The sequence below is a fragment of the Lolium perenne genome, chromosome 6 (assembly GCF_019359855.2).
Source record: "Lolium perenne isolate Kyuss_39 chromosome 6, Kyuss_2.0, whole genome shotgun sequence".
In the NCBI taxonomy this organism is placed as follows: domain Eukaryota; kingdom Viridiplantae; phylum Streptophyta; class Magnoliopsida; order Poales; family Poaceae; genus Lolium; species Lolium perenne.
In genome coordinates, this window is record NC_067249.2 from 41,844,494 (window position 1) to 41,864,167 (window position 19,674).

At 47.2% G+C, this 19,674-nt stretch overlaps 2 protein-coding genes and 1 long non-coding RNA gene across 14 annotated transcripts; all 3 read left to right on the plus strand.

Moving 5' to 3' along the window:
- Positions 1-1,440: 1,440 nt before the first annotated feature.
- On the plus strand, positions 1,441-2,601 carry LOC127310553 (linoleate 9S-lipoxygenase 1-like). Its single transcript, XM_071822104.1, has one exon. It carries the CDS (start codon positions 1,441-1,443, stop codon positions 2,599-2,601), a length of 1,161 nt encoding a protein of 386 aa, XP_071678205.1.
- A 2,363-nt stretch (positions 2,602-4,964) lies between these two features.
- Positions 4,965-11,035, plus strand: LOC127308246 (uncharacterized). Of its 12 annotated transcripts, none has more exons than XR_011746717.1 (5): positions 4,965-5,412; positions 6,085-6,180; positions 6,291-6,363; positions 10,195-10,451; positions 10,578-11,035. XR_011746717.1 is itself a non-coding variant. In XM_071821614.1 (5 exons), the coding sequence occupies exons 1-5, from the start codon at positions 5,177-5,179 to the stop codon at positions 10,239-10,241; spliced, it is 492 nt and encodes a 163-aa protein (XP_071677715.1). In that variant the 5' UTR covers positions 4,965-5,176; the 3' UTR covers positions 10,242-11,035. The 12 variants fall into 12 exon arrangements, 8 of the variants coding, with proteins under 8 accessions (XP_071677715.1, XP_071677717.1, XP_071677716.1 ...); XM_071821614.1 differs by adding an exon at positions 7,167-7,251 and having other exon boundaries at positions 4,965-5,408; positions 6,085-6,137; positions 10,193-11,035; XM_071821616.1 differs by having other exon boundaries at positions 4,966-5,412; positions 10,195-10,314.
- A 2,620-nt stretch (positions 11,036-13,655) lies between these two features.
- On the plus strand, positions 13,656-15,730 carry LOC139831910 (uncharacterized). Its single transcript, XR_011746305.1, has 3 exons — positions 13,656-14,035; positions 14,205-14,308; positions 15,703-15,730. It is a non-coding gene; the product is annotated as an uncharacterized lncRNA (long non-coding RNA).
- Positions 15,731-19,674: the final 3,944 nt, after the last annotated feature.

Below are 19,674 nucleotides of genomic sequence, written 5' to 3' on the forward strand. Positions count from 1 at the left end.
TTTTTCTTTTACACATAATAATACACATGCGTGTGCTGGTGTTGCTCCGTGATCAGTGCCAAGTTTTGATTTTGATGATTTGCTGGATTCGAAGAGGCTGTTTATTCATCCCAAGCGAAATTTAGTGCCAGAATTATGCGTCGAATTAACTAACTGTTGACTCGTGCATGATTTTGGATTAGTACCGTCCAAACATGGAAACCAAAAAGGCAGTGCACGCATGTGCAAGCACCTACTCCTCCATCTTCATATATACGACCATGGGCCATCTTTGGTATATGTACATTTGCTCTCTCTTTCTCTCTCGCGCCAAGTTGTGGAAGACGACCCGACTAACCCACCGACTGTCGTTTAATATTTAATTAGTCCGTTGGCGTGCACGTGTCCCGTCAACACCGCTATGATGGCCGGTGAAGAGGGATAAACACGCCGAGGTCTAGTGGGCATCTTCTCGTTGCATGTACAACTCATCGACATCGGCTTCCTAGTCACCCTCGTCCTGTGTTGGATCGTCATTCATGCTAGCTCGTTATTCATCTAGCTCGCTTGGTGCTAAACACGCGCACCAGTGGAAGTCCATTTGGTGGCCATCACCCGTCGTTATCTCGCACCCTCGAGGGCCGCTACCTCGACAACTAATGAAGGAAACCATATGACGGTGTCGACATCCTACTTGTCACCTCGACGAGAAGTGTGACATCAGCGTTGGAGGACGTCGCCAAAGTTGTTCTCGTCTCGAAGGATAGTCGGCCATAAGATAAAGATAGTGAGAAGTTGTCCACCGACCAGCCCAACTCTTGTAATATGTTGGCCTCTTTTATTGGTGTATAGGTGTCTTTGCAAAGATGAAAATCAAAGTATAAAGTCACATGAAATAACCTCTTTTAAAGAAAAACTAAGCCCACCAGACACATTCCTCTATATACAGGTATATAGGTGTGGTGTGAAGATGAAAATCAAAGACACGAGTTTAAAGTGACCTTTACTTCGTAAAACAAAATACATTGCACCCACTTAGAGTCCGCCGACCCAACTCTTCTAATAACTTGGTCTTTTCCTTGTTTTGTGAGGTTCCAATGACCTTTCTAACATAAACAAAGAATAAAGTGACATGGAATCACCACTTCCATGAAATGCTAGGGGTGTACGACATGAGACCCATGTAACACGGTTTCGCATGAAAATCACGCGAGGAAGGGTAAAAAGCACTTCCCTTTTGCATGGGGTCCTAATAAGGGTATATGATGTTGTTTAAAGAGTAAAAGTCAATACACAACTTTTAAGCGTGCCACATCCTTCACGAACAATACTATCTCGTAGGAAAGTTTCTCAACATATAGTAAAAAAGTCTCACTTTGAACCACACCTGTCGTCTTGAACCACACTCGTCACTTCTACACCAACAACAACAAGAATAATGAACAAAAAATTATCAAGCATATGCAATGCGGTGCAGACTTGCCTGCCGAGCAACATGCCGGTCTTTGCTCCGGCCGTACTGGGAGGAGGAGCTCCAGATCCCGGCGAGGTGACCACCCCAAGCAGAAGCACGACCGTGCCTACCAGGACCACGACCGCGTCTACCGCTACGACCTCTACAACGACCTCGGCGATCCCGACAACAAGAGCCCCCGCCCCACCCTCAGCGGCCCCGACAGCCCCTACCCTTGCCCGCGCCGCGGCCGCACCGGCAGGAAGCCCATGAAGAGCGATCCCACGTGCGAGAGCCGCAACGTCGTGCCCGTGCTTCAGCAGTTCTACGTGCCCCGCGACGAGTGCTTCAACCACGTCAAGAAGGCTGACTTCACCTCCTACCTCCTCAAGGCAATCAGCGCCGGCATCCTCCCCCTCGCCAGGGAGCTCTTCGACACCGCTGTGTCGCGCGAGTTCGACGACTTCGAGGACATGTACAAGCTCTACGAGGGCGGGATCAAGATCCCCGACGTCCCCGTCATGGACCTAATGTTCAAAGTCTTCCCGCCGCTCAAGAGCATCTGCCCGTCCGGCGGCTCCTACCTCTTGAAGATGCCCATGCCGGAGGTCATCAAGAACGACAAGCTCGCGTGGCGCACGGACGAGGAGTTTGCCCGCGAGATGCTCGCCGGCCTCAACCCGCACATCATCACGCGCCTGCAGGAGTTTCCTCCCAGGAGCAAGCTTGACGGGTACGGCGACCAGACCAGCACCATCAAGGTGGAGCACATCCAGCCCTACCTCGGCAAGCTCACCGTCGACAAGGCGATCACCGACGGCAGGCTCTTCATCCTGGACCACCACGACAACTTCATACCTCAGCTGCACAAGATCAACAGCCTCGAGAACACCTTCGTCTACGCCACCAGGACGTTGCTCATCCTGCAGGACGACGACACCCTCAAGCCAATCGCCATCGAGCTCAGCAGGCCACGCCTTGATGAAATCGGCACCAAAGTGGTCGGCGCCGACAGCAAGGTCTACACGCCCCCCTCCTCTGCAGGCTCCGAGTCGGACAACAAGGTCCAGGACACCATCTGGCAGCTGGCCAAGGCCTACGCCGCCGTGAACGACTCCACCTGGCACGGGCTCATCAGCCACTGGCTCCACATCCTTCATTTTCCATGACTGTTTTTTGGGGTCTACTGTAACTGCTTTGCGGATCCCTTGTTCTTTTTTACTTTATGCATGAAAAGACTGCCCCTATCAATTCATGTGTCGGTTCAATAGGGGCAACACTCATGAAATCATGCCAAAAACCATCAGAAACCCCAACTCCTTACCATGTAGTAGGGGCAAGTCCAAAATTTTGAGTATGAGTATTTATTTATTATATAAAAAAGTTATAATATAATTATATATGAACTAATGATCACACATACATTATATGTGCTTGAGAAACCCACAGAATCATGGATACTTGTGGTTGAGAAACATACGAATTTACAAAAGTTACAATTAAAAGAAGCAATATTTGAATTTTCATTAACAAAAAGACATGAAATTTTTTATTTTGAAAAATAAGAAAGCGAGCTACATAATCCTTTATGACATCATATGAAGGTTTATTTATTAGTCTATATCACTATCACATAGAACATTCACATAAGTGTACTTTTTAAATATTTGGGTGTTTAGTTGGGTATTCATCTGAATACAACTAAATTGAAGTACCCCTCCCCCCGTGTGGTAAGAACTTGGGTATACAAGGTTGTCATAAATAGGAAAATACAAAAATTTCTTTGGCATGGAGACCTAGGCCATAACTGTAGACCAGTATCCTAGACTCCTACATCTTAACCCTAATCTCGGTCTAACCCCTAAACTTACACCCTAAGCCCTAGCTTAGACACTAAACCGTATACCTAGTAACAGAAAAAATATCTCAACAAGTGACCGTAGGCACACTATTATGGAAATGTCTACGTTTCCCGCCTATTTTCGGGGGCTAGAGGGAGTTGTTTTGGGATTTACTTGTTTTCATTTATACATGAAATGACAGATAGATGTTACCTATCATTTCATGTGTCGTCTCATCGTAGTGGCGACGTGCTAGGAATTTTAGGTACTCATAGATTTCTCCATGAATTTCTTTTTTGGCAAGCCGTAACTTGCGAATATGATCATCGGTTGAGGCGATTCCTCAAGGCAATGGAAAACTCCCTTGGAGTTAGGGTTTCTCATACTTATACTTTTTGGATCTTGTTGCTCCATCGATCTCTACTTTTCATACGTCGTGGTCGAGGTTGACAGATCAGATCCCTCGCGATTGAGCAGAGGATAATAATACACAGAACATGATAGTGTCGATGACTATATATATATAGAAGTCATTCCTAAAGAAGATGAGGTCGAACCTTTCTACACCGAGTTGATGTTGTAGAGTTCCATAGCCATAAACCCTAGATCACACCCCTAAACCTCATCGGGTGCATCGATGTGACCGTCGAGTCCATCTTATAGTATTCAAGTCATGTATTTTCTGATGACCACACCGATAAGAAAGTTTGAGAGAAGTTCTTCATCAATCATCATCGTCGTGTCTTTGATCCGAACTTGTTGACACCAGCCCCTTGACGAACAAATAAATATGTCTCCGGCCCGCGGAGCAAAATTGACTTTGGATCATGAAAACATTCCTTCATATAGATGTCTTGAGAAAGTGGCGGGTAAGGGAGGCATAAAATCAACTCAAAAGGTTATGGTACACAAACATTCACACAAAAGAGGAAAAACAAGAAATATATAAAATACTATTTGGACTGCCATATATGAAAAATCTAGAAACACTTAGCGATAGAGAGGGCAGAGTACTCGTCGAAGGGACCTCGCCATCGGCAGCGCCGAGCTCGAATACATGTCCACCATTGTAAGCGCAATTTAGGTGCAGTGCTATCTCTCGATGACACACTATTGACATAACAAGATCAACATTAGCAATATCGACGGGAGGACGCCCCATGTGCCCTTGCTCGGCCGCCTCCTCGATTGGGCGGAGTACAAGGTACGCCGAAGGAATCATGTCTTATAACTAAGCACAAGAAGATATTTTAAGCATGTGCTAATTAGTTTAGTAGCGGTAGAGTATAGTAAAACTAACTAAACCTTAGCACAAATAATATTGGTGGTGGTGTCTGCTAGCTTTGATGGTTCTCCTATCGCTTACAAATGACAATAACGACGTGTATGGAAGACTACTAGCTATCTGCGAGACGTGTGGATTTTATGTTGACTCGAAGTAATCTGCAGTCGCACTTGTTTGTAGGGCTAAAAAAATAAAAATAGTAGAGATCCTACATCTTTATTTTGCTGATGAAATGCACCGTGCTAGAGTATACTCGCGCGGGAAAAACTCGATCAAAATTCGTATCAGGCGTCTTGAGAGGATATGGACTCCAACTGGCCCAACAGCCCAACGTCGCAGCGCCGCGTGTTATCTGCCGTCCGATGCAGTCGACGGTTCACGCTCATCCTGCCCAGAACAAAACAACCCTAACCTACGCGCTCATTTTCTCCTCCCACTCACCTTTCTTTCCTCTCCTCTGACGAGAGAGGCGGCGCCATGGTCGCCCAGCTACCACGCCGGCGCGGCCGCGCTTGCTCGCCTGAGCTCGCACGCGTGCGTTCATCGAAGCGAGCGGCTCTGTCAATCTCGTCTTTCCGGGGTAGCGCGCGTGGCTGGGGCGGCTGCTGAACGCCGGTGATGGTGCGCCGGCAACCAGGACGCGCCGGCCACGACGCGTGCCACGGAGATTCGTCTCCCACCATGCGCCATCCTCGTTCCCTCCGCCGGCAAGGGAACACGGGAGAGCCGACCAGCAAGAAGAGATGGCGGCCAGGGGACTGCGGTGTGCTGCTGCTCGCCGGCCCCTTCTCCACAGCGCCGCCGGCGACCTCGTCCGCTACGAGATCGCTTCCACCGGCCAGCTTGCGCGGTAGGTGAGGACCCCTGTTTCCTCACTCCTGGTTCCTGGTTCAGTGCGCTGTGGGTCTGCCAAGAGCTGGCAATGGTATTCTGAATTTGCACTCCTCTGTGTGCTAACAAGTCCAGATTTTTAGGTGTCTATTTCCGTGTGAGTTAGATCAGGCTATACATTTTAGTTTAGGCTTGCTCTAAAGTCTAAACATTGACTCTTGTAAGCACAGGGTGCATCTATACACGGTCAGGATCCTGATTTTTAGATGTCTATTTCCACTTTTTAAAACCATGGTCAGGATGCATCTCTACACGGTGCTATTGCTGCCCGTTTGCTATATGAATTTGCGGAATCAATACTTGCGATCAGTTTCCGCTGATTGCTATTTCATTACAGTTGGGAAAGTGTAGCACTGTTTCAATGAATGAATCTGTGTGGAATTGTTAGACATCAGTAGTATTCTTGCCCCAGTATTGTAAGTTCCCATTTATTTGTTCACTTTATTAGGATCTGGATTTATCTGTTGGCTGTTTCCATGCATGCAATGGCCACCACGGACACTATGGTATTAGATAATAGCTGCTGCAAGCTGGGGAAGGCAGTAGTGTTACTGCGCTCTAGTCTAGATTATATGTGTAGTGGTTTATTATTCCTTTTTAGATAAAATCTTACCCAGCATATACACAATTGGCAGGTTTTTTGAAGGCTGATGCAGCTCGCAGGGGTTGCAGCGATGCCCTGCCTGCGGTATGGACACCAAAGGCTTTCATCTGCTCATCTCATTGATAACGTGTGTGTTTTTCCATAGTAGCTTTATTGTAGTCGTTTCTTTTCTAATATGCCATCTTCTTCGAACCTGTGAAGTGCTTACGAAAATGCCATGCGGCTGCTGCTGAACAGGTCGTGGCGGCGAGTTCACCGCACTGCACCCTTAGTGGTGGCGCTATCTCGGTTTTGGCTACAATTCTCTCAGGTGATTCCTTGAGTCGATGTCCAGTGTCTGGCCATTAAATTAATTATATATGGACCTTTTCTGGTACTAGTTTGTGCTACTGGTGATTTTGTTTCCCTGCTTGTTCTTTCCCCTTTGCACAATTTGAAAGATGTTTCCTTTGCCAATTCCTTGTATACCATTTCCTAGATGACCAGTTTTCTGTTTTTGCCAATTCCCAATATGTGTATGTGATGTCCATGGTGCTGGATATATACAAGTCAGTAGCTTAATCCAGCTTATTTGGGTTGTGGAGTTTATTTGTGTTGTACATTAACACACCAATATCGTTTATTTGAGCAAGCAGTGCCTTTGTGTTGTACATTAACACACATGTACAATAATGTCTTTTTGCTCAATCCATGCAGTTTATAATCTGGAGGAGTAATGTTTCTTCTCATTCTACCAATTGCAACTTGTAGTATGGTTTGCTTGATATATTCTTATGTTGATATTCAGTTATGGTAGTGTTTATGTGTTTCGATGTGCAATTTTCTCGCTAACAAGAGATTCTTATCTTTTAGATTCTCCGGTGCATGCATTTTATAGCTGAAATTCTCCTTCTTTTTGCCAAACTAAGATCAATGACAGCCGCCGTTAAATTACTTGTAGCCCGCCACTTGTAAAAATTTGGTAATGTTGCCATTCAAATTTAGTGGTGTCGCTCAGAAGCAAAGCTAGTTTATGTGGTTCGTGTGATTTAGAGCAGATTTTTACCTCTTATGTTATTATAAGATAGATAAGGACAGGGTGTGTTGACTAACCCTGAATTGTTTTTCTTCAAGGGCAAGGAGGACGACTAAATGACAGACAAGATGGAAGTAGTATAGGTGTAGTACTGAAGCTTGAGTACCTAGGAACAAATAATACAGTATCGCTTATTCTTTGATTAGAGCATGTCTAGTAGAGCCCCTAAACCCCTAAATCAGTAAAAATAACCGCTTTTTACAGTTTTTGACGAAAAATCGCAAAGACTAGAGCCCCTAAAACTGTAAAACTATAAAAAAATTCCCAGTCGGACACAGGAATCCCTTGTTGGCTTTCGTAGAAACAAGGATTGGGCAATCCAACCCGTCCCCGACCCAGAACGCCTCCGACACGCGCGGGAGGGACATTTCAGCTCGTTCCTCTTCCTCCTCTTCCTCCCGGCCTCCTCCCGCCGCCGCCGCCCTCCCGGCGCCGCCGCCGCCTCCGGCCAGCCGCCGCCGCTGCCGCTCCGGCCGCTGCGCCCGCTTCGCTCGCCCGCTTCGCCGGCTTGCCCGCTGCGCCCGCCGCTCGCCCGCCTCTCCGCCGCCCGGCCTCGCCCCGCCCGCCTCGCCTCGCGCCGCCTCCTCCGCCGCGCCCGCCTCCGCCTCGCTTCCGCCGCTCGCCTCCGCCGCTTCCACCGCGCCCGGCCTCCGCCCGCCCGCCTCGCCGCCCGCCTTCGCTTCGCCCGCTTCCACTCCGCCGGCCTCCTCCCGCCGCGCGCCCGCCTCCTCCCGCCCGCCGGCCGCGCCTCCTCCCGCCGCTGCCTCCTCCCGCCGCGCCGCTTGCCGGCCTCACGCCCGCTTCGCTCGGTATGTTCTTTTTTTTCTTCTTTTGTTTCATTTTTTTGTTTCATTTTGTAGCACTAATTGATGGTTGATTTTTTTGCAGATGGAGATGAACAACAACGTTGTCATGGACTCGATGTCGGATTCGTCGGATTGGTCGACATCCGACGATTCCGACATTGATGAGTTGTTGCAAGACGATGATGTCGAGATGATGAGCCTCCTCGTCGAGGTGCAATCGTTTGAAGACCGCGCGAAGCTGATGGATCAGAGGAGAGGGTCGACGATGGGGCGAACCACCATCTATCGGAACCGCGCTCTCGGACACGAGCATTTGATGGAAGACTACTTCGCCGAGGTACCTACGTACCCTCCTCGCCTCTTCCGCAGAAGGTACCGAATGCGCCGTAGTCTATTTGTGAAGATTGTCATCGACTGTGAGGCGGCCTCCACATATTTCAAGCGTCGTAGATCCGCCGCCGGTATCCTGCTCGGCATCTTCCGGCAAAGGGAATGCATACATCATTTGCTGTGAGCACGGCGACACGCCGCTCCCAACTCCCTGTGGATCAACAATTTTCTTCATCGTGCAATCAGCAAAACCTTGTCCAGAAAAGAGGCTCATTTCACAAGGGCACAAGAGGCAGCCCGCAAGGATATAGAGAGAGCTTTTGGTGTCTTGCAAGCAAGGTTTGCCATAGTTCGGGGTCCGGCTCGGTTTTGGGACAAGAAAACCTTGGTGGACATCATGAAGTGTTGTGTGATTCTACACAACATGATCCTAGAAGATGAGAGGGGGTTAAACTTGCCTTGTTTCTATGACAATGTTGGCACACGTGTGCAACCGGAAAGAAACCCTTCTCGTGTAGAAGCTTTTCTTCAAGCACATCGTGAGATTGAAGATGCAGCCACTCATGGTCGTCTCCGTGATGATCTAGTCGAGCACCAGTGGCATTTGGATGGGCAGCGCCGTGCCGCATGATTTACCTTTGTTCTATTTGATTCGAACAATTATTGTTGTATGGTCCAACATTGTTGTAACAATTTGAATGATTATTGTTTTATGTGCGCGAATGTACTATTTGGTGTTGTAATAAATAACTACAATGCTTATTGTTTTATGTGAAATGTGATGATATTTGTGATATGTGAAATGATGATATGTGATGAAATCTGTGATATGGCATATGACAGTTTTAGGGGTTGGGGTTGCGCCAAAGACTAGAACCCTCAAACTGCATTATTTAGGGGTTTAGGGGTTCTACTCTTTACCCCTGTTTTTCAACCTGTAAAAGTGCACAAAAATGGCTATTTCCAACCTGTAAAACTGCTATAGAGGTTTGAGGGTTTAGGGGCTCTACTAGACATGCTCTTATAAGCATTAGCTGCACAATGGTAAGCTTCCTTTAGCTTCTGAAAGTCGATTTGAACTCTAAGACATGTTTAATGTGCATGAAATTCTTTGTTTGGTGCATCTACCATCTTAACCCTGGAATGCGTGTAGAATTTGGTCTTTACTAGATCCTTGTTTCTGCTTGTTAGTAATGTCAGTCCGTGTAGAATCTTGATCTGTTATTATTTCAAAAAGAAAGCCGTCTTAAAGTCTTGGTCTGTGTAAGTCTTTTCTCGCTTTGTTTCTCTTTGGGACGTTTTTGTTTGTTCCCAATGTGGTGAATAATCAACTCGTTCTAGTTGTTCAAGATGTGTGAGACCAATCTCAAGACGAGCAACATTTTTTAATCTGTATGTTGTTTTACTGGCTGTATATATTGCGTCATGGTCCTTGTTATTCACATGAAACAATCTGGTACTGCCGCATAGTACTTGTTTCCGGCAAGATATTTCTTTCTATTTTGCAGCCTTGCATCTCAGTGCCACAAGGTGTCGATAGCTATCCACGTGTCGATTTGGTGTGTTTTTTAATATCAATTGCACCTTTATCTTGAATAGCCACTGTTATACATCCTTTGCATTCTTTTGTTTGTGTTGTACATTTTGAATTAGCTCTAGCGAAGCCCTAATTGAGCTAAGCAGAGTGGCAGATTCCACTTGTGTAGGTACTATTTTTGATATTGCTACTGTGTTGTGTTCATATGGTTTTCGTTGCTGTTTATGAACTACAATCAGTCTCGAGTCTGCAATTAGATCCAATCCAGAACATTTTGATACAATCCCTCATTTTGTGTATCCATGTTTATTTGTCTGCATCTTGTTTCTTTCCTCAATCTTGTTTCTGTCTATGTATGTGTGTTGTACTAACCATGAATTGTTTTTGTTCAAGGACAAGGAGGACGACTTAATGGCAGACAAGATGGAACCAGTACTTAATCCGGAGTACCCAGAGACAACTGAGACATGTATCGGTTCTTCTTCGTTTCTTATAAGCATCAGTTGTACAATGGTGAGCTTCCTGTAGCTTCGTAAAGACAATTTGAACCTCTGAGACATTTTTAATCTGCACGGAAAATGTTTGTTTGGTGCAGCTGCCATCTGTATAGAATCTTGATTTGTTAGTGGTAAAAAAACGCCGCCTTAAAGGTTTGGTCTGTACGAGTCTTTTCTTGCTTTTGTTTCTCTTTGAGCCATTTTGTTCATTCCCAAATGTGGTGAATAAAGTTTTGCTTTATATATTCAATGTGGATTCATTCCTCTGCTTGTTTGTAGCTGGTGCGGCTGATGGACGATGGATGGCTAGCTGCTCGGCATGATCTTGGTCACTGCCTCACTGCAGCAGTAGCCTGCTGCTCCAGGAAGCCACCAGCAGAGGATGGATGGCAAGGCTCTTGCTTATCCAATGTAGACCAAATGCGTCGCTGGTAAGCGATGATGAGGTGGTGTTACTCGAACCCTCCAGCAGAGGACGGAGGAGCTGGCTGGTCTGCAGCATGGTGCACCCTTTTGTTGTTGCTGCATGTTGACGACCTATGAGGGGTCGATTTGTGAGCGGATGATGAGTCGAGCGGTGGTGTTATTATTATTATTATTATTATTATTATTATTATTATTTTACTGTTTTTGATGTCTGATAGTGAAGTCAAGACGTCATATAGTTCCATGGTCTTGCTGTCTAACGTGGAGCTAAAAAAAAGGGCAAATGAAATTGGAAAATTTCAAGTTTCAAATTCCTTTGCTTTTGAAAGTGATATCTGAAAATTTGCATGGTTTTGCTTAGCTCGCCAGGAAAGTTTGGTACTCTATCCGTGACAAAGAAGTCCGCCTATGATTGTCTGAGTGGTTGAGGGTGTTTTTTCATGTCCGAGGAGGACCATTTTTATTTCAGGGCGGTGATGAACGATGGCATGCATTAGCAGAAGGTTTGACCGACCATCTGGCGAATACGAGCGAGACGAGACGTATACACGGCGACCTCCTTGTATGTTATACAGTGGTGGCCCCTGAGCTGTATACACGACCGGTTCGAATTCTCCCTGCGTAAACCCTAGTGGGCGCCGGGCGGCCATGGACGTTGATTCCGCTTTCGTGTGTGAGGGTGTGAGTCTTGTAACCATGAAGAAAAATCGTGCGCTATGTTGACGCTAATAGCGCGCTATAACATAGATAGAGTGCCCACGCCAATTTAATCAGTGAACAATGCCTTGTTAATAATAGCGCGTTATAGCGCGCCAATATAGCATGCTAATAACGTATTTGAGGACGCTTGGTTTTGATGCACAACTAGTAATGGCGTTTCGGTCTAATGTAAAACAAAAAACAATTATTTGTGGTTCTAGTTATTTCAAGACCGTGTGTGTGTGTGTGCAGCTGTGCATCAAAAGATCGGGCCAATCAGATCTAGCGAAGTCTCCTCCTCAATCGGTATTCCTCCTTGAAATAGGCTTTCGCCTCCGCTATATTAATATAGCAACCGCGCCTCCTTGCCACGTGTGCGGGAAATGGCCGGCCGACACCGCACGAGCAACGCCCGGCGGCACATGCCGGCGACGGTGGATTGAGGGGGAGGAGAAGTGAGGACGGACGGTGACGCTAGGGTTAGCTCCCTGCTCCCTCTCGCCCGCGCGGGGGACGAGAGAGAGCGCGAGCCGTAATACTGACTAAGAACCAGGCAATTGAGAAATTCCCTCAATCGGTATTCCAATTCCAAGAGAAAGGAAGATGAAAATGAAAATAAAAAATGAGCGACCATTCTTTGTGGACCAAATCTGTGCGACCCTTCCTGGCTGGAGCCAGGCTGGCAGCAGATGGCGCTGGATTTCAGCTTCCACTTCATTCCTTGGCACTTGACAGCGACAGAAAAAGAGTTGTACTACAACGCAACCGCGCGTGCAGACTCGGCGCAGCCATATTTAGCTTTCCTGCAAGAAGTTGCACCGACGCACCCATGATGTGTCCTTGGTTTTGCGTACGTCCTATGGCGGCGTTTGAGGCTGTCGGGAATTAAAGGATGCGCTCGAGTTTTTTTTTTTTTTTTGAGGTAAAGGATGCGCTCGAGTTAATTAAAAGGAAGTGAACATCTGGAGCCAAGCTGGCAAAGCACCAGGCAGGCCAGCAATTAATCCAGTTAACTGATGGACGGAATACGTAGCCCGGCGCGGGGGATCGATCGATAATTACTATTACATGCATCCGCGCCGCGGGCAGGAATACGAACGCAGCACACGGAAAAGAAAAGAAAAAAAAGACCTCGGCGTGGAATTAAAGGCGTGCTCTGTTTGGACCCCACCCGTGACCGACGAGACGACAGGCGGGACGGAGAAGCGAGCGCGGGGTGTCCACCGAGTCGATGGATGCTCTTGCCGCGTTTGCCGGCCAAGTCCGTGGATGAGGTGTGCAGCTCGGGATTTTGGCCCACGAGCACACCCAACACGGCAAAGTAAAACAAAAGGAGGGCGGAGGCCAAGGGATGTGCGAGCCCATCTTGCCGTGTGAATTGACGATGGAGGCCCAGCTCTGGGTTTCGCTTCTCCACAGGACTCGATCCCCCAACGGAAGCGCCACCGGCGCCGTCGCCTGCCGCCATGCTCCGCCTGCGAAGCTGCGTCCTCACCCATCTCCTCTCTTCTCACCCCGCCGCCTCCCCTCTCCACCGACTACACTCAGCGGCTGCCTCCCCAAGCTCCGCGTTCGCCGTCGAGCGCACCTCGTCGACACCTGCGGCCTTACCCGAGCGCAAGCCCTCAAGGCCTCCACAAAGCTCTCCCACCTCAAGTCCCCCACCAATCCCGACGCTGTCCTTGCCTACCTCGCCGGCCTCGGCCTCTCCAGTGGCCGACATCGCCGCCCTCGTCGACAAGGATCCCGAGTTCCTCTGCGCCGGCGTGGAAAGAAACCTGGCACCCACCGTTGTCCAGCTCACCGGCCTCGGTCTGTCCCATTCCCAGTTACTGCCTCGTCTCGCTCGCCCCCGCCAAAATCCGCCGCAGATCCGTCGTTTCCAGGACGCACTACTACCTCTCCTTCTTCGGCTCCTCCGAGAGCTTCCTCCAGGCGATCAAGCGCTGCCCTCGTCTCCTCTCGGCCGACCTTGAGAATCCAGTGAAGCCCAATGTCGCCTTTCTGCAGGGGTGCGGGCTAGGTGCTTGCGATATTTCCAACACGTGTCTCGCCAGGCCGAGCATGCTCCTCACCAACCCGGAGCGTCTCAAGGCGATGGTGGCCAATGCGGAAAGTCTAGGTGTGCCACGTGGCTCTGGAATGTTCAGGCTCTGTTGCGTGGTGGCGGGCTTCGAGCAGCCGAGAATGGAGAATTTGAAGAACACCTTCAGTGGTCGGATGCCGAGCTCATCACTGCCGTGTCCAAGAATCCGATGGTGCTCAAGAGGTCTAAGGAGACGCTGGAGAGCAGCTCAAAGTTGCTCATCTCTGAGATCGGGTTGGAACCGGCATACATTGCTCGTCGGCCGGCAATGCTCAATTACAGCCTGGAGGGCCGGGTCAGACCCCGGTACCACGTTTTGAAGTTTCTTAAGGGAAACGGATTGCTAGATCGTGACCGGGACTACTATTCTGCATTCAAGGTGACCGAGAAGGTATTCGTGGACAAGTACATATGCCCTCACAATGAAGTTGCGCCGCACCTTGTTGAAGACTATGCCGCCGCTTGCAGAGGGCAAGTGCCAACGAATTTCAGATTTGCTTGAACCAAGGACAGGCTACGAGAATTGGTAACTGTGTGTTGGTTGTCTGCTGTTACATGTCTGTTTGATGCTGGTTTGGTCATTGCTAGCGTGGGATGAAGCTGATAATTTTATTCTTAAATACTGACATGTTAACCGCATTATTCAGTAGAGAAGAAACCATGGCTTGGTTGTGAACTTGTTTGTCCTACTGCAGGTTTTAAGCACACACATTGGATCTAAGAAATTGTGAGACCAGACCATTCTCCAACACATTAAATTTTCTACCTTCAGTTTAGTGCATTGAGACAATAAGCCAAGGTAAGGATGATGTCTTCTTCGTTGTGCTAACGAACTCCTGATTGTTCTATTATTTTGTCGCACTTCATAGTTGATAATTGGAGGATCTTTCCAATGCATGCCCAAATTTAGATAAAAAGTCTTTTGGGGAGCAACTCGAGGGGATGTTGCCTCTTGTTGTTAGCAATTCCTTTTTAGGACCCTAGTATCAATTCACCTGGCTTTGGATTAATCTATTCTTCAACTGTGGTCTCACAAAAAACAACGTTTTCATTTGCTCATATGCAGATTCACAACGATCTGTTTTTGCTTAAACTAACTAAATGTAAATGTATCCGTTCATCTATTAAAAGTGTCTGGAAGTGAGTTCTCTAGGTTATGCTAGAACAAGATGCCTTTAGTTCAATCACAGATAACATTTTGGAGCTATTGGTCATATTGGAAACACCTACTGGGCTGCACGATGAGATGTGCAGGGCTCATATCTGTACATGTATCTGCTAAAGAGAGATGCTCACTTAACTAAACTTTGAACTATCGCATGGAGGAGCATCTTAAGCATTGGCATCATTTATGTAAGTAAACATTCAGACGCATGCCCCCATGGTCTGTGGTACAGGTTCCACTAACATTTCTCTAATATATCTGTTCAATAGTTGATCTGAAGATTACATAAATGCTTGCTTGCTCATCTTTGTGAAAAAAAATCATCTCCTAATATCTAATTTCTTTATGAAGTGTATGTGTTAGCATTTTACACTATTTAGTGAGGCATATAAATAGATCCAGGTCAAATGCAATATTTTACAATATTTACTGAGACATTGATCCAAGCCAGGTTCAAGAATAGAAATGCATACATTGTTTGTTTGTTTGTGTAGTTCATTAAAATACCTATTTACCTGTGGTTTGGTTCATGCTGCCTCCTGTAGCCATCATCTCCTCCGCTTGGCATCAAGGGTGATTTGCATCCATGTATGATTTCCTGGGAGTAGCGCTGTTGGCCTAGTGACATGGTGCGGAGAGACAACGATGGAACGGTGATTCCGTTTGCTTGGGACACAATCAACTGGTGTGTACCGGTAGGAGTTATTGCCTGCTTGGAAGGCGCACGTAAAACTGTAGTCAATGATGAGCCGCTGATAGTGATTCCCTATATTACAACATAACCAAGAACATAGTGGCACAAACAAGTGGTACTAGGTACAAAGTACAAACAAGGACCCAAAACTGTTATTCCAAAGATCGTGCCCCATATGCTCAACATACCGCTTTCACATCTATGTAAAATTTACTCACATGATCTTCCATTCAAATGCCTTCGTTATTTGCAGTTTTCGAACGCAGTATTGGCGCTTTTCTGATTTTTTTCAGCCGACAAACGTGTCCTAACTTGCTGCACATTTCTTGTTCAGTGTCTATGGCAAGAATAAGCGTTGGTGTCTGGAACAAATCCTTCAGTTTGTTCGAGTACTTGAAGGACTCAGATGGATCAGTTGTTGGTGATCGGCAAGCTGATTGGTCCGTAACTCTGCCACCACTTCTAGTTCCCATTTCCACCAGTCAGTTTCTCCCTTTCTTTGACCATATTTGGTAGTACTATTATGAGATATCTTTTTCTACACCATGGGGAAGAATTAGGAAATAAGTGTTGTAAGGTGTTGCACCGATATTAGTTTGGTCACATATAAAAATGAAATTCAATCTCAGTTAGGCTAAGTGTCCATTAAAAGGTAGCACAATGGGCTAGAAGAAGTCTATGCTAGATTTAGATGAGTTCTAAATATTGTGATAGATTCTACAAACGAATGCAGAGTATATCATTGTTTTAACAATGACCGAGGGTGTTTGAGTCGAGGGGTTCTTTGAGAACTTGGTGTAGTTCTGGTAGTGTTAGAACTATGAAGCTATATTGTCCTGTGACAATATTGGTAACATATTTCAGACCGCGGTATTAAGGTTCCACCAGAATACCAAACATATACGATTAATGCCGACCCTCATTTTAAAAACTAAGTGTCCTGGACCTTGTTGTCCGACTCGGAGCCTGCAGAGGAGGGGGGCGTGTAGACCTTGCTGTCGGCGCCGACCACTTTGGTGCCGATTTCATCAAGGTGTGGCCTGCTGAGCTCGATGGCGATTGGCTTGAGGGTGTCGTCGTCCTGCAGGATGAGCAACGTCCTGGTGGCGTAGACGAAGGTGTTTTCGAGGCTGTTGATCTTGAGCAGCTGAGGTATGAAGTTGTCGTGGTGGTCCAGGATGAAGAACCTGCCGTCGGTGATCGCCTTGTCGACGGTGATCCCGCCCTCGTAGAGCTTGTACATGTCCTCGAAGTCATCGAACTCTCGTGGCACTGCGGTGTCGAAGAGCTCCCTGGCAAGGGGGAGGATGCCGGCGCTGATTGCCTTGAGGAGGTAGGAGGTGAAGTCGGCCTTCTTGACGTGGTTGAAGCACTCGTCGCGGGGCACGTAGAACTGCTGAAGCACGGGCACGATGTTGCGGCTCTCGCACGTGGGATCGCTCTACATGGGCTTCCTGCCGGTGCGGGTAAGGGTAGGGGCTGTCGGGGCCGCCGAGGGTGAGGCAATTCATTGTAGTTAACCGCTCGATTAGATGTTATCATAGCTGGTTCAGAAACCTTATGTGATTCTTGTTGATCCTCTTTGTCAAGGCTGTTTACTCCTGCTCATGGTGACATCTTCTTCTCCGGTGATGTGTCTCTCGTTGCCTCCTCCAGTCATGCTCTAATACAAAATCTTTGGCCAGGCTCGATTACACAACACAATCTCATGGGCATTTTTGGCACTCACACAAACATGGAAGAACACACCAATACACAAAGGGCGATGTTTTGGGATGCATTAACCATGCGTATTTTCTGCTTTTTTGCTATTTTATTCAACCTCAAAATATTTGCTGACTACAAGGCGATGACCCGCTTCATCAAAAGAAAGGTAAGCATAACTCGTCATCAATATGAGTATTTTTTTGCACTGATACTTTGATCGGCGAATAATAGATGGCCGTAGACTATTACCATGATCATTTTCTAAACTGTAGCTAATTAGCTCATGCGATTCTTGTTGATCCCTTGCGGCCTGAGCCATGGATGGATGGAATCAAGAGAAATAAGACAGAAAACGTTGACCAACGGGGGAATGATCCCTCCCTTGGCTATACGTTGTTAGGTAGGATGAGACTCTCCCCGCGGATGGACGCTAGGATGATAACCCGGTTTATTCGCCCCTCCCTGCGAAATTACCGCGAGATGGGGATTCGAACCCGGGTGGGCTGGCTGCGCACTCGCTTGCCTTGCCACTGAGCTGGAACTCAGTTCTCAAGAGAGAAATAAGACAGATACAGAGGAAGCTGAGCCAGGAGCCGTAAACCGTACCTCAAGCTGGATTCATCGATCAAATAGGAGGAGATCCATCTCTGCCTCAGCGCTGCCTCTCCCAAATGATCCGGAGTGACATGCCCTCTCCTCCCTCGCCTCGCCTCGCCAAAGTCCAAAGTCACAAGTCACGCACGCGATGCCGCCCGCGGCTGCTGCATCGATCTTGTATTTATAGACTCTTTTTTGGAGGGAAAGAGGTTCGAGTTTTGAGAGAGAATTCTGGGTGTTTTTGATCCGACGCTTCTCCTCTCCCCACCGTTTCTTCTATCGATGGATGGGATGGGCAGCACCACGGATCGGTGACCTGGCGTCAAAACATATCTCGTACCATAATGGCAGCCGTGAGGAGCCTAACTAATTATGGGGTGGAATCCTAGTAATCAACCAGTCAAGCAATAAATAACGGTGTGAGGGGCCGAACTAATTATGGGGTGGAATCCTAGTAGTCAGCCAGTCAAGCAATAAATGACGGGCGTTTCCGTTTTTCATCTCGACAACCAAAACTGAGATTATGACTGATTTCTGGCTCCTCCCACAAATCATGCTTTCCATATCTAATAAGTTCTGCCGTCCGTGCTTTCATTATTTCTACTGCTCAGCACCGTTGACAACTTGTGTGCTTTTGAATACCTTTTTTTTTATCTTCGCCACCAAGTCACAAATCACACACTGCATGCGCCTATAACCATGGCCTTGTATTTATAGACTATTTTTGGAGGAAAAGAGGTTCGAGTTTTTCAAAGATACTTCTGGGGCATTTCGATCCGATGCTTCTCCTCTCACCAGGATCGGTGACCTGGCATCCATCCCATAATGACAGTGGCCGGTGATGAGATCCACGTACTAGCTAATTATGGGATGGGGTGGGCGCCTCGGTTTTCCATTCTTCCTACTATACCAGCCAGCCAAAATGAGATCACGGTAATTATGCCGGTTTCTAGCTTTTGGGTGTCACTACCAGATCTCTTTTACGTGCTTCCCTTATTTATACTAGCAATATTGACAACTTGGCGTGCCGGAGAAAGATGGAGGCTGATGGTAGAAACGCAATATCGGGTGGCGAAAAGTGGCAAAGTGTATTTCTAGCATCAACATGGAGGCCGATGTATTTCCAACATCGACATGACCGGCCATCCGCCCTACTCTTCCCGTCCACACTGCAATATTGTGGATTTTGGCTAGCTATGGTGTGCACAAGTTAATTTGACACACATGAATTTGAACTTGTGCGCAAGTTCAACACACATGAATTTGCCTCCATCAAAAATCTCTCCTAGATTTCTTCTACATGCTACCCTTATTTCTACAAGCAACACCGACAACTTGCCATGCTTCGGAATACCTTTTTCTCGCCGTCGCGCCTGCAAAAGGAAGCGTGCCGGATGATGATGGAGGCAAGAGGTAGTAGTACACAAGATAGGCGGTGACAAGTGGCAACTGTATTCACAGCCTCCAGATGGCAGGCCATCCATCCTCCTCTTCCTGTCAACACTGCCATATTGTGGCTCGAGATTTGGCCAGCTAAGTTGTCCACAAGTTCGGCAAAATGGATTTGCATAGCATGTTGCTTTCTCTCCCAGGAACACAGGACGAGCAAACCTAGCTAGAGAACACAAATATTCGTGTAGCAGAAAACCATACATACACCTTGTCTCTCTCTTTTCGGACATCTACACAAATGCTGATAGTAATAACTTCCAATATTGCATACAACACCAATCATGCGGCCTTTGTTACCAGAGGTTCTTGCTTCCGATCTAGCACACATCAACAACTTCCTCTTCCTACTTGTTTACAATGAAGCTCGGATGCCAATCTTCCTCATGAATTGTTTTGGCAATACATAGTCTTCATGTAGCTTTCTTGACACCACCTTCTTGTCAGACTGCAAACATACAAAACAACTAGTAGCTCCAACACTCATCCAATTCTCAAGTGCATGCTCATGTACAAAACAACCTCAAATTAGGAATTTTCTCCAACAATTAAA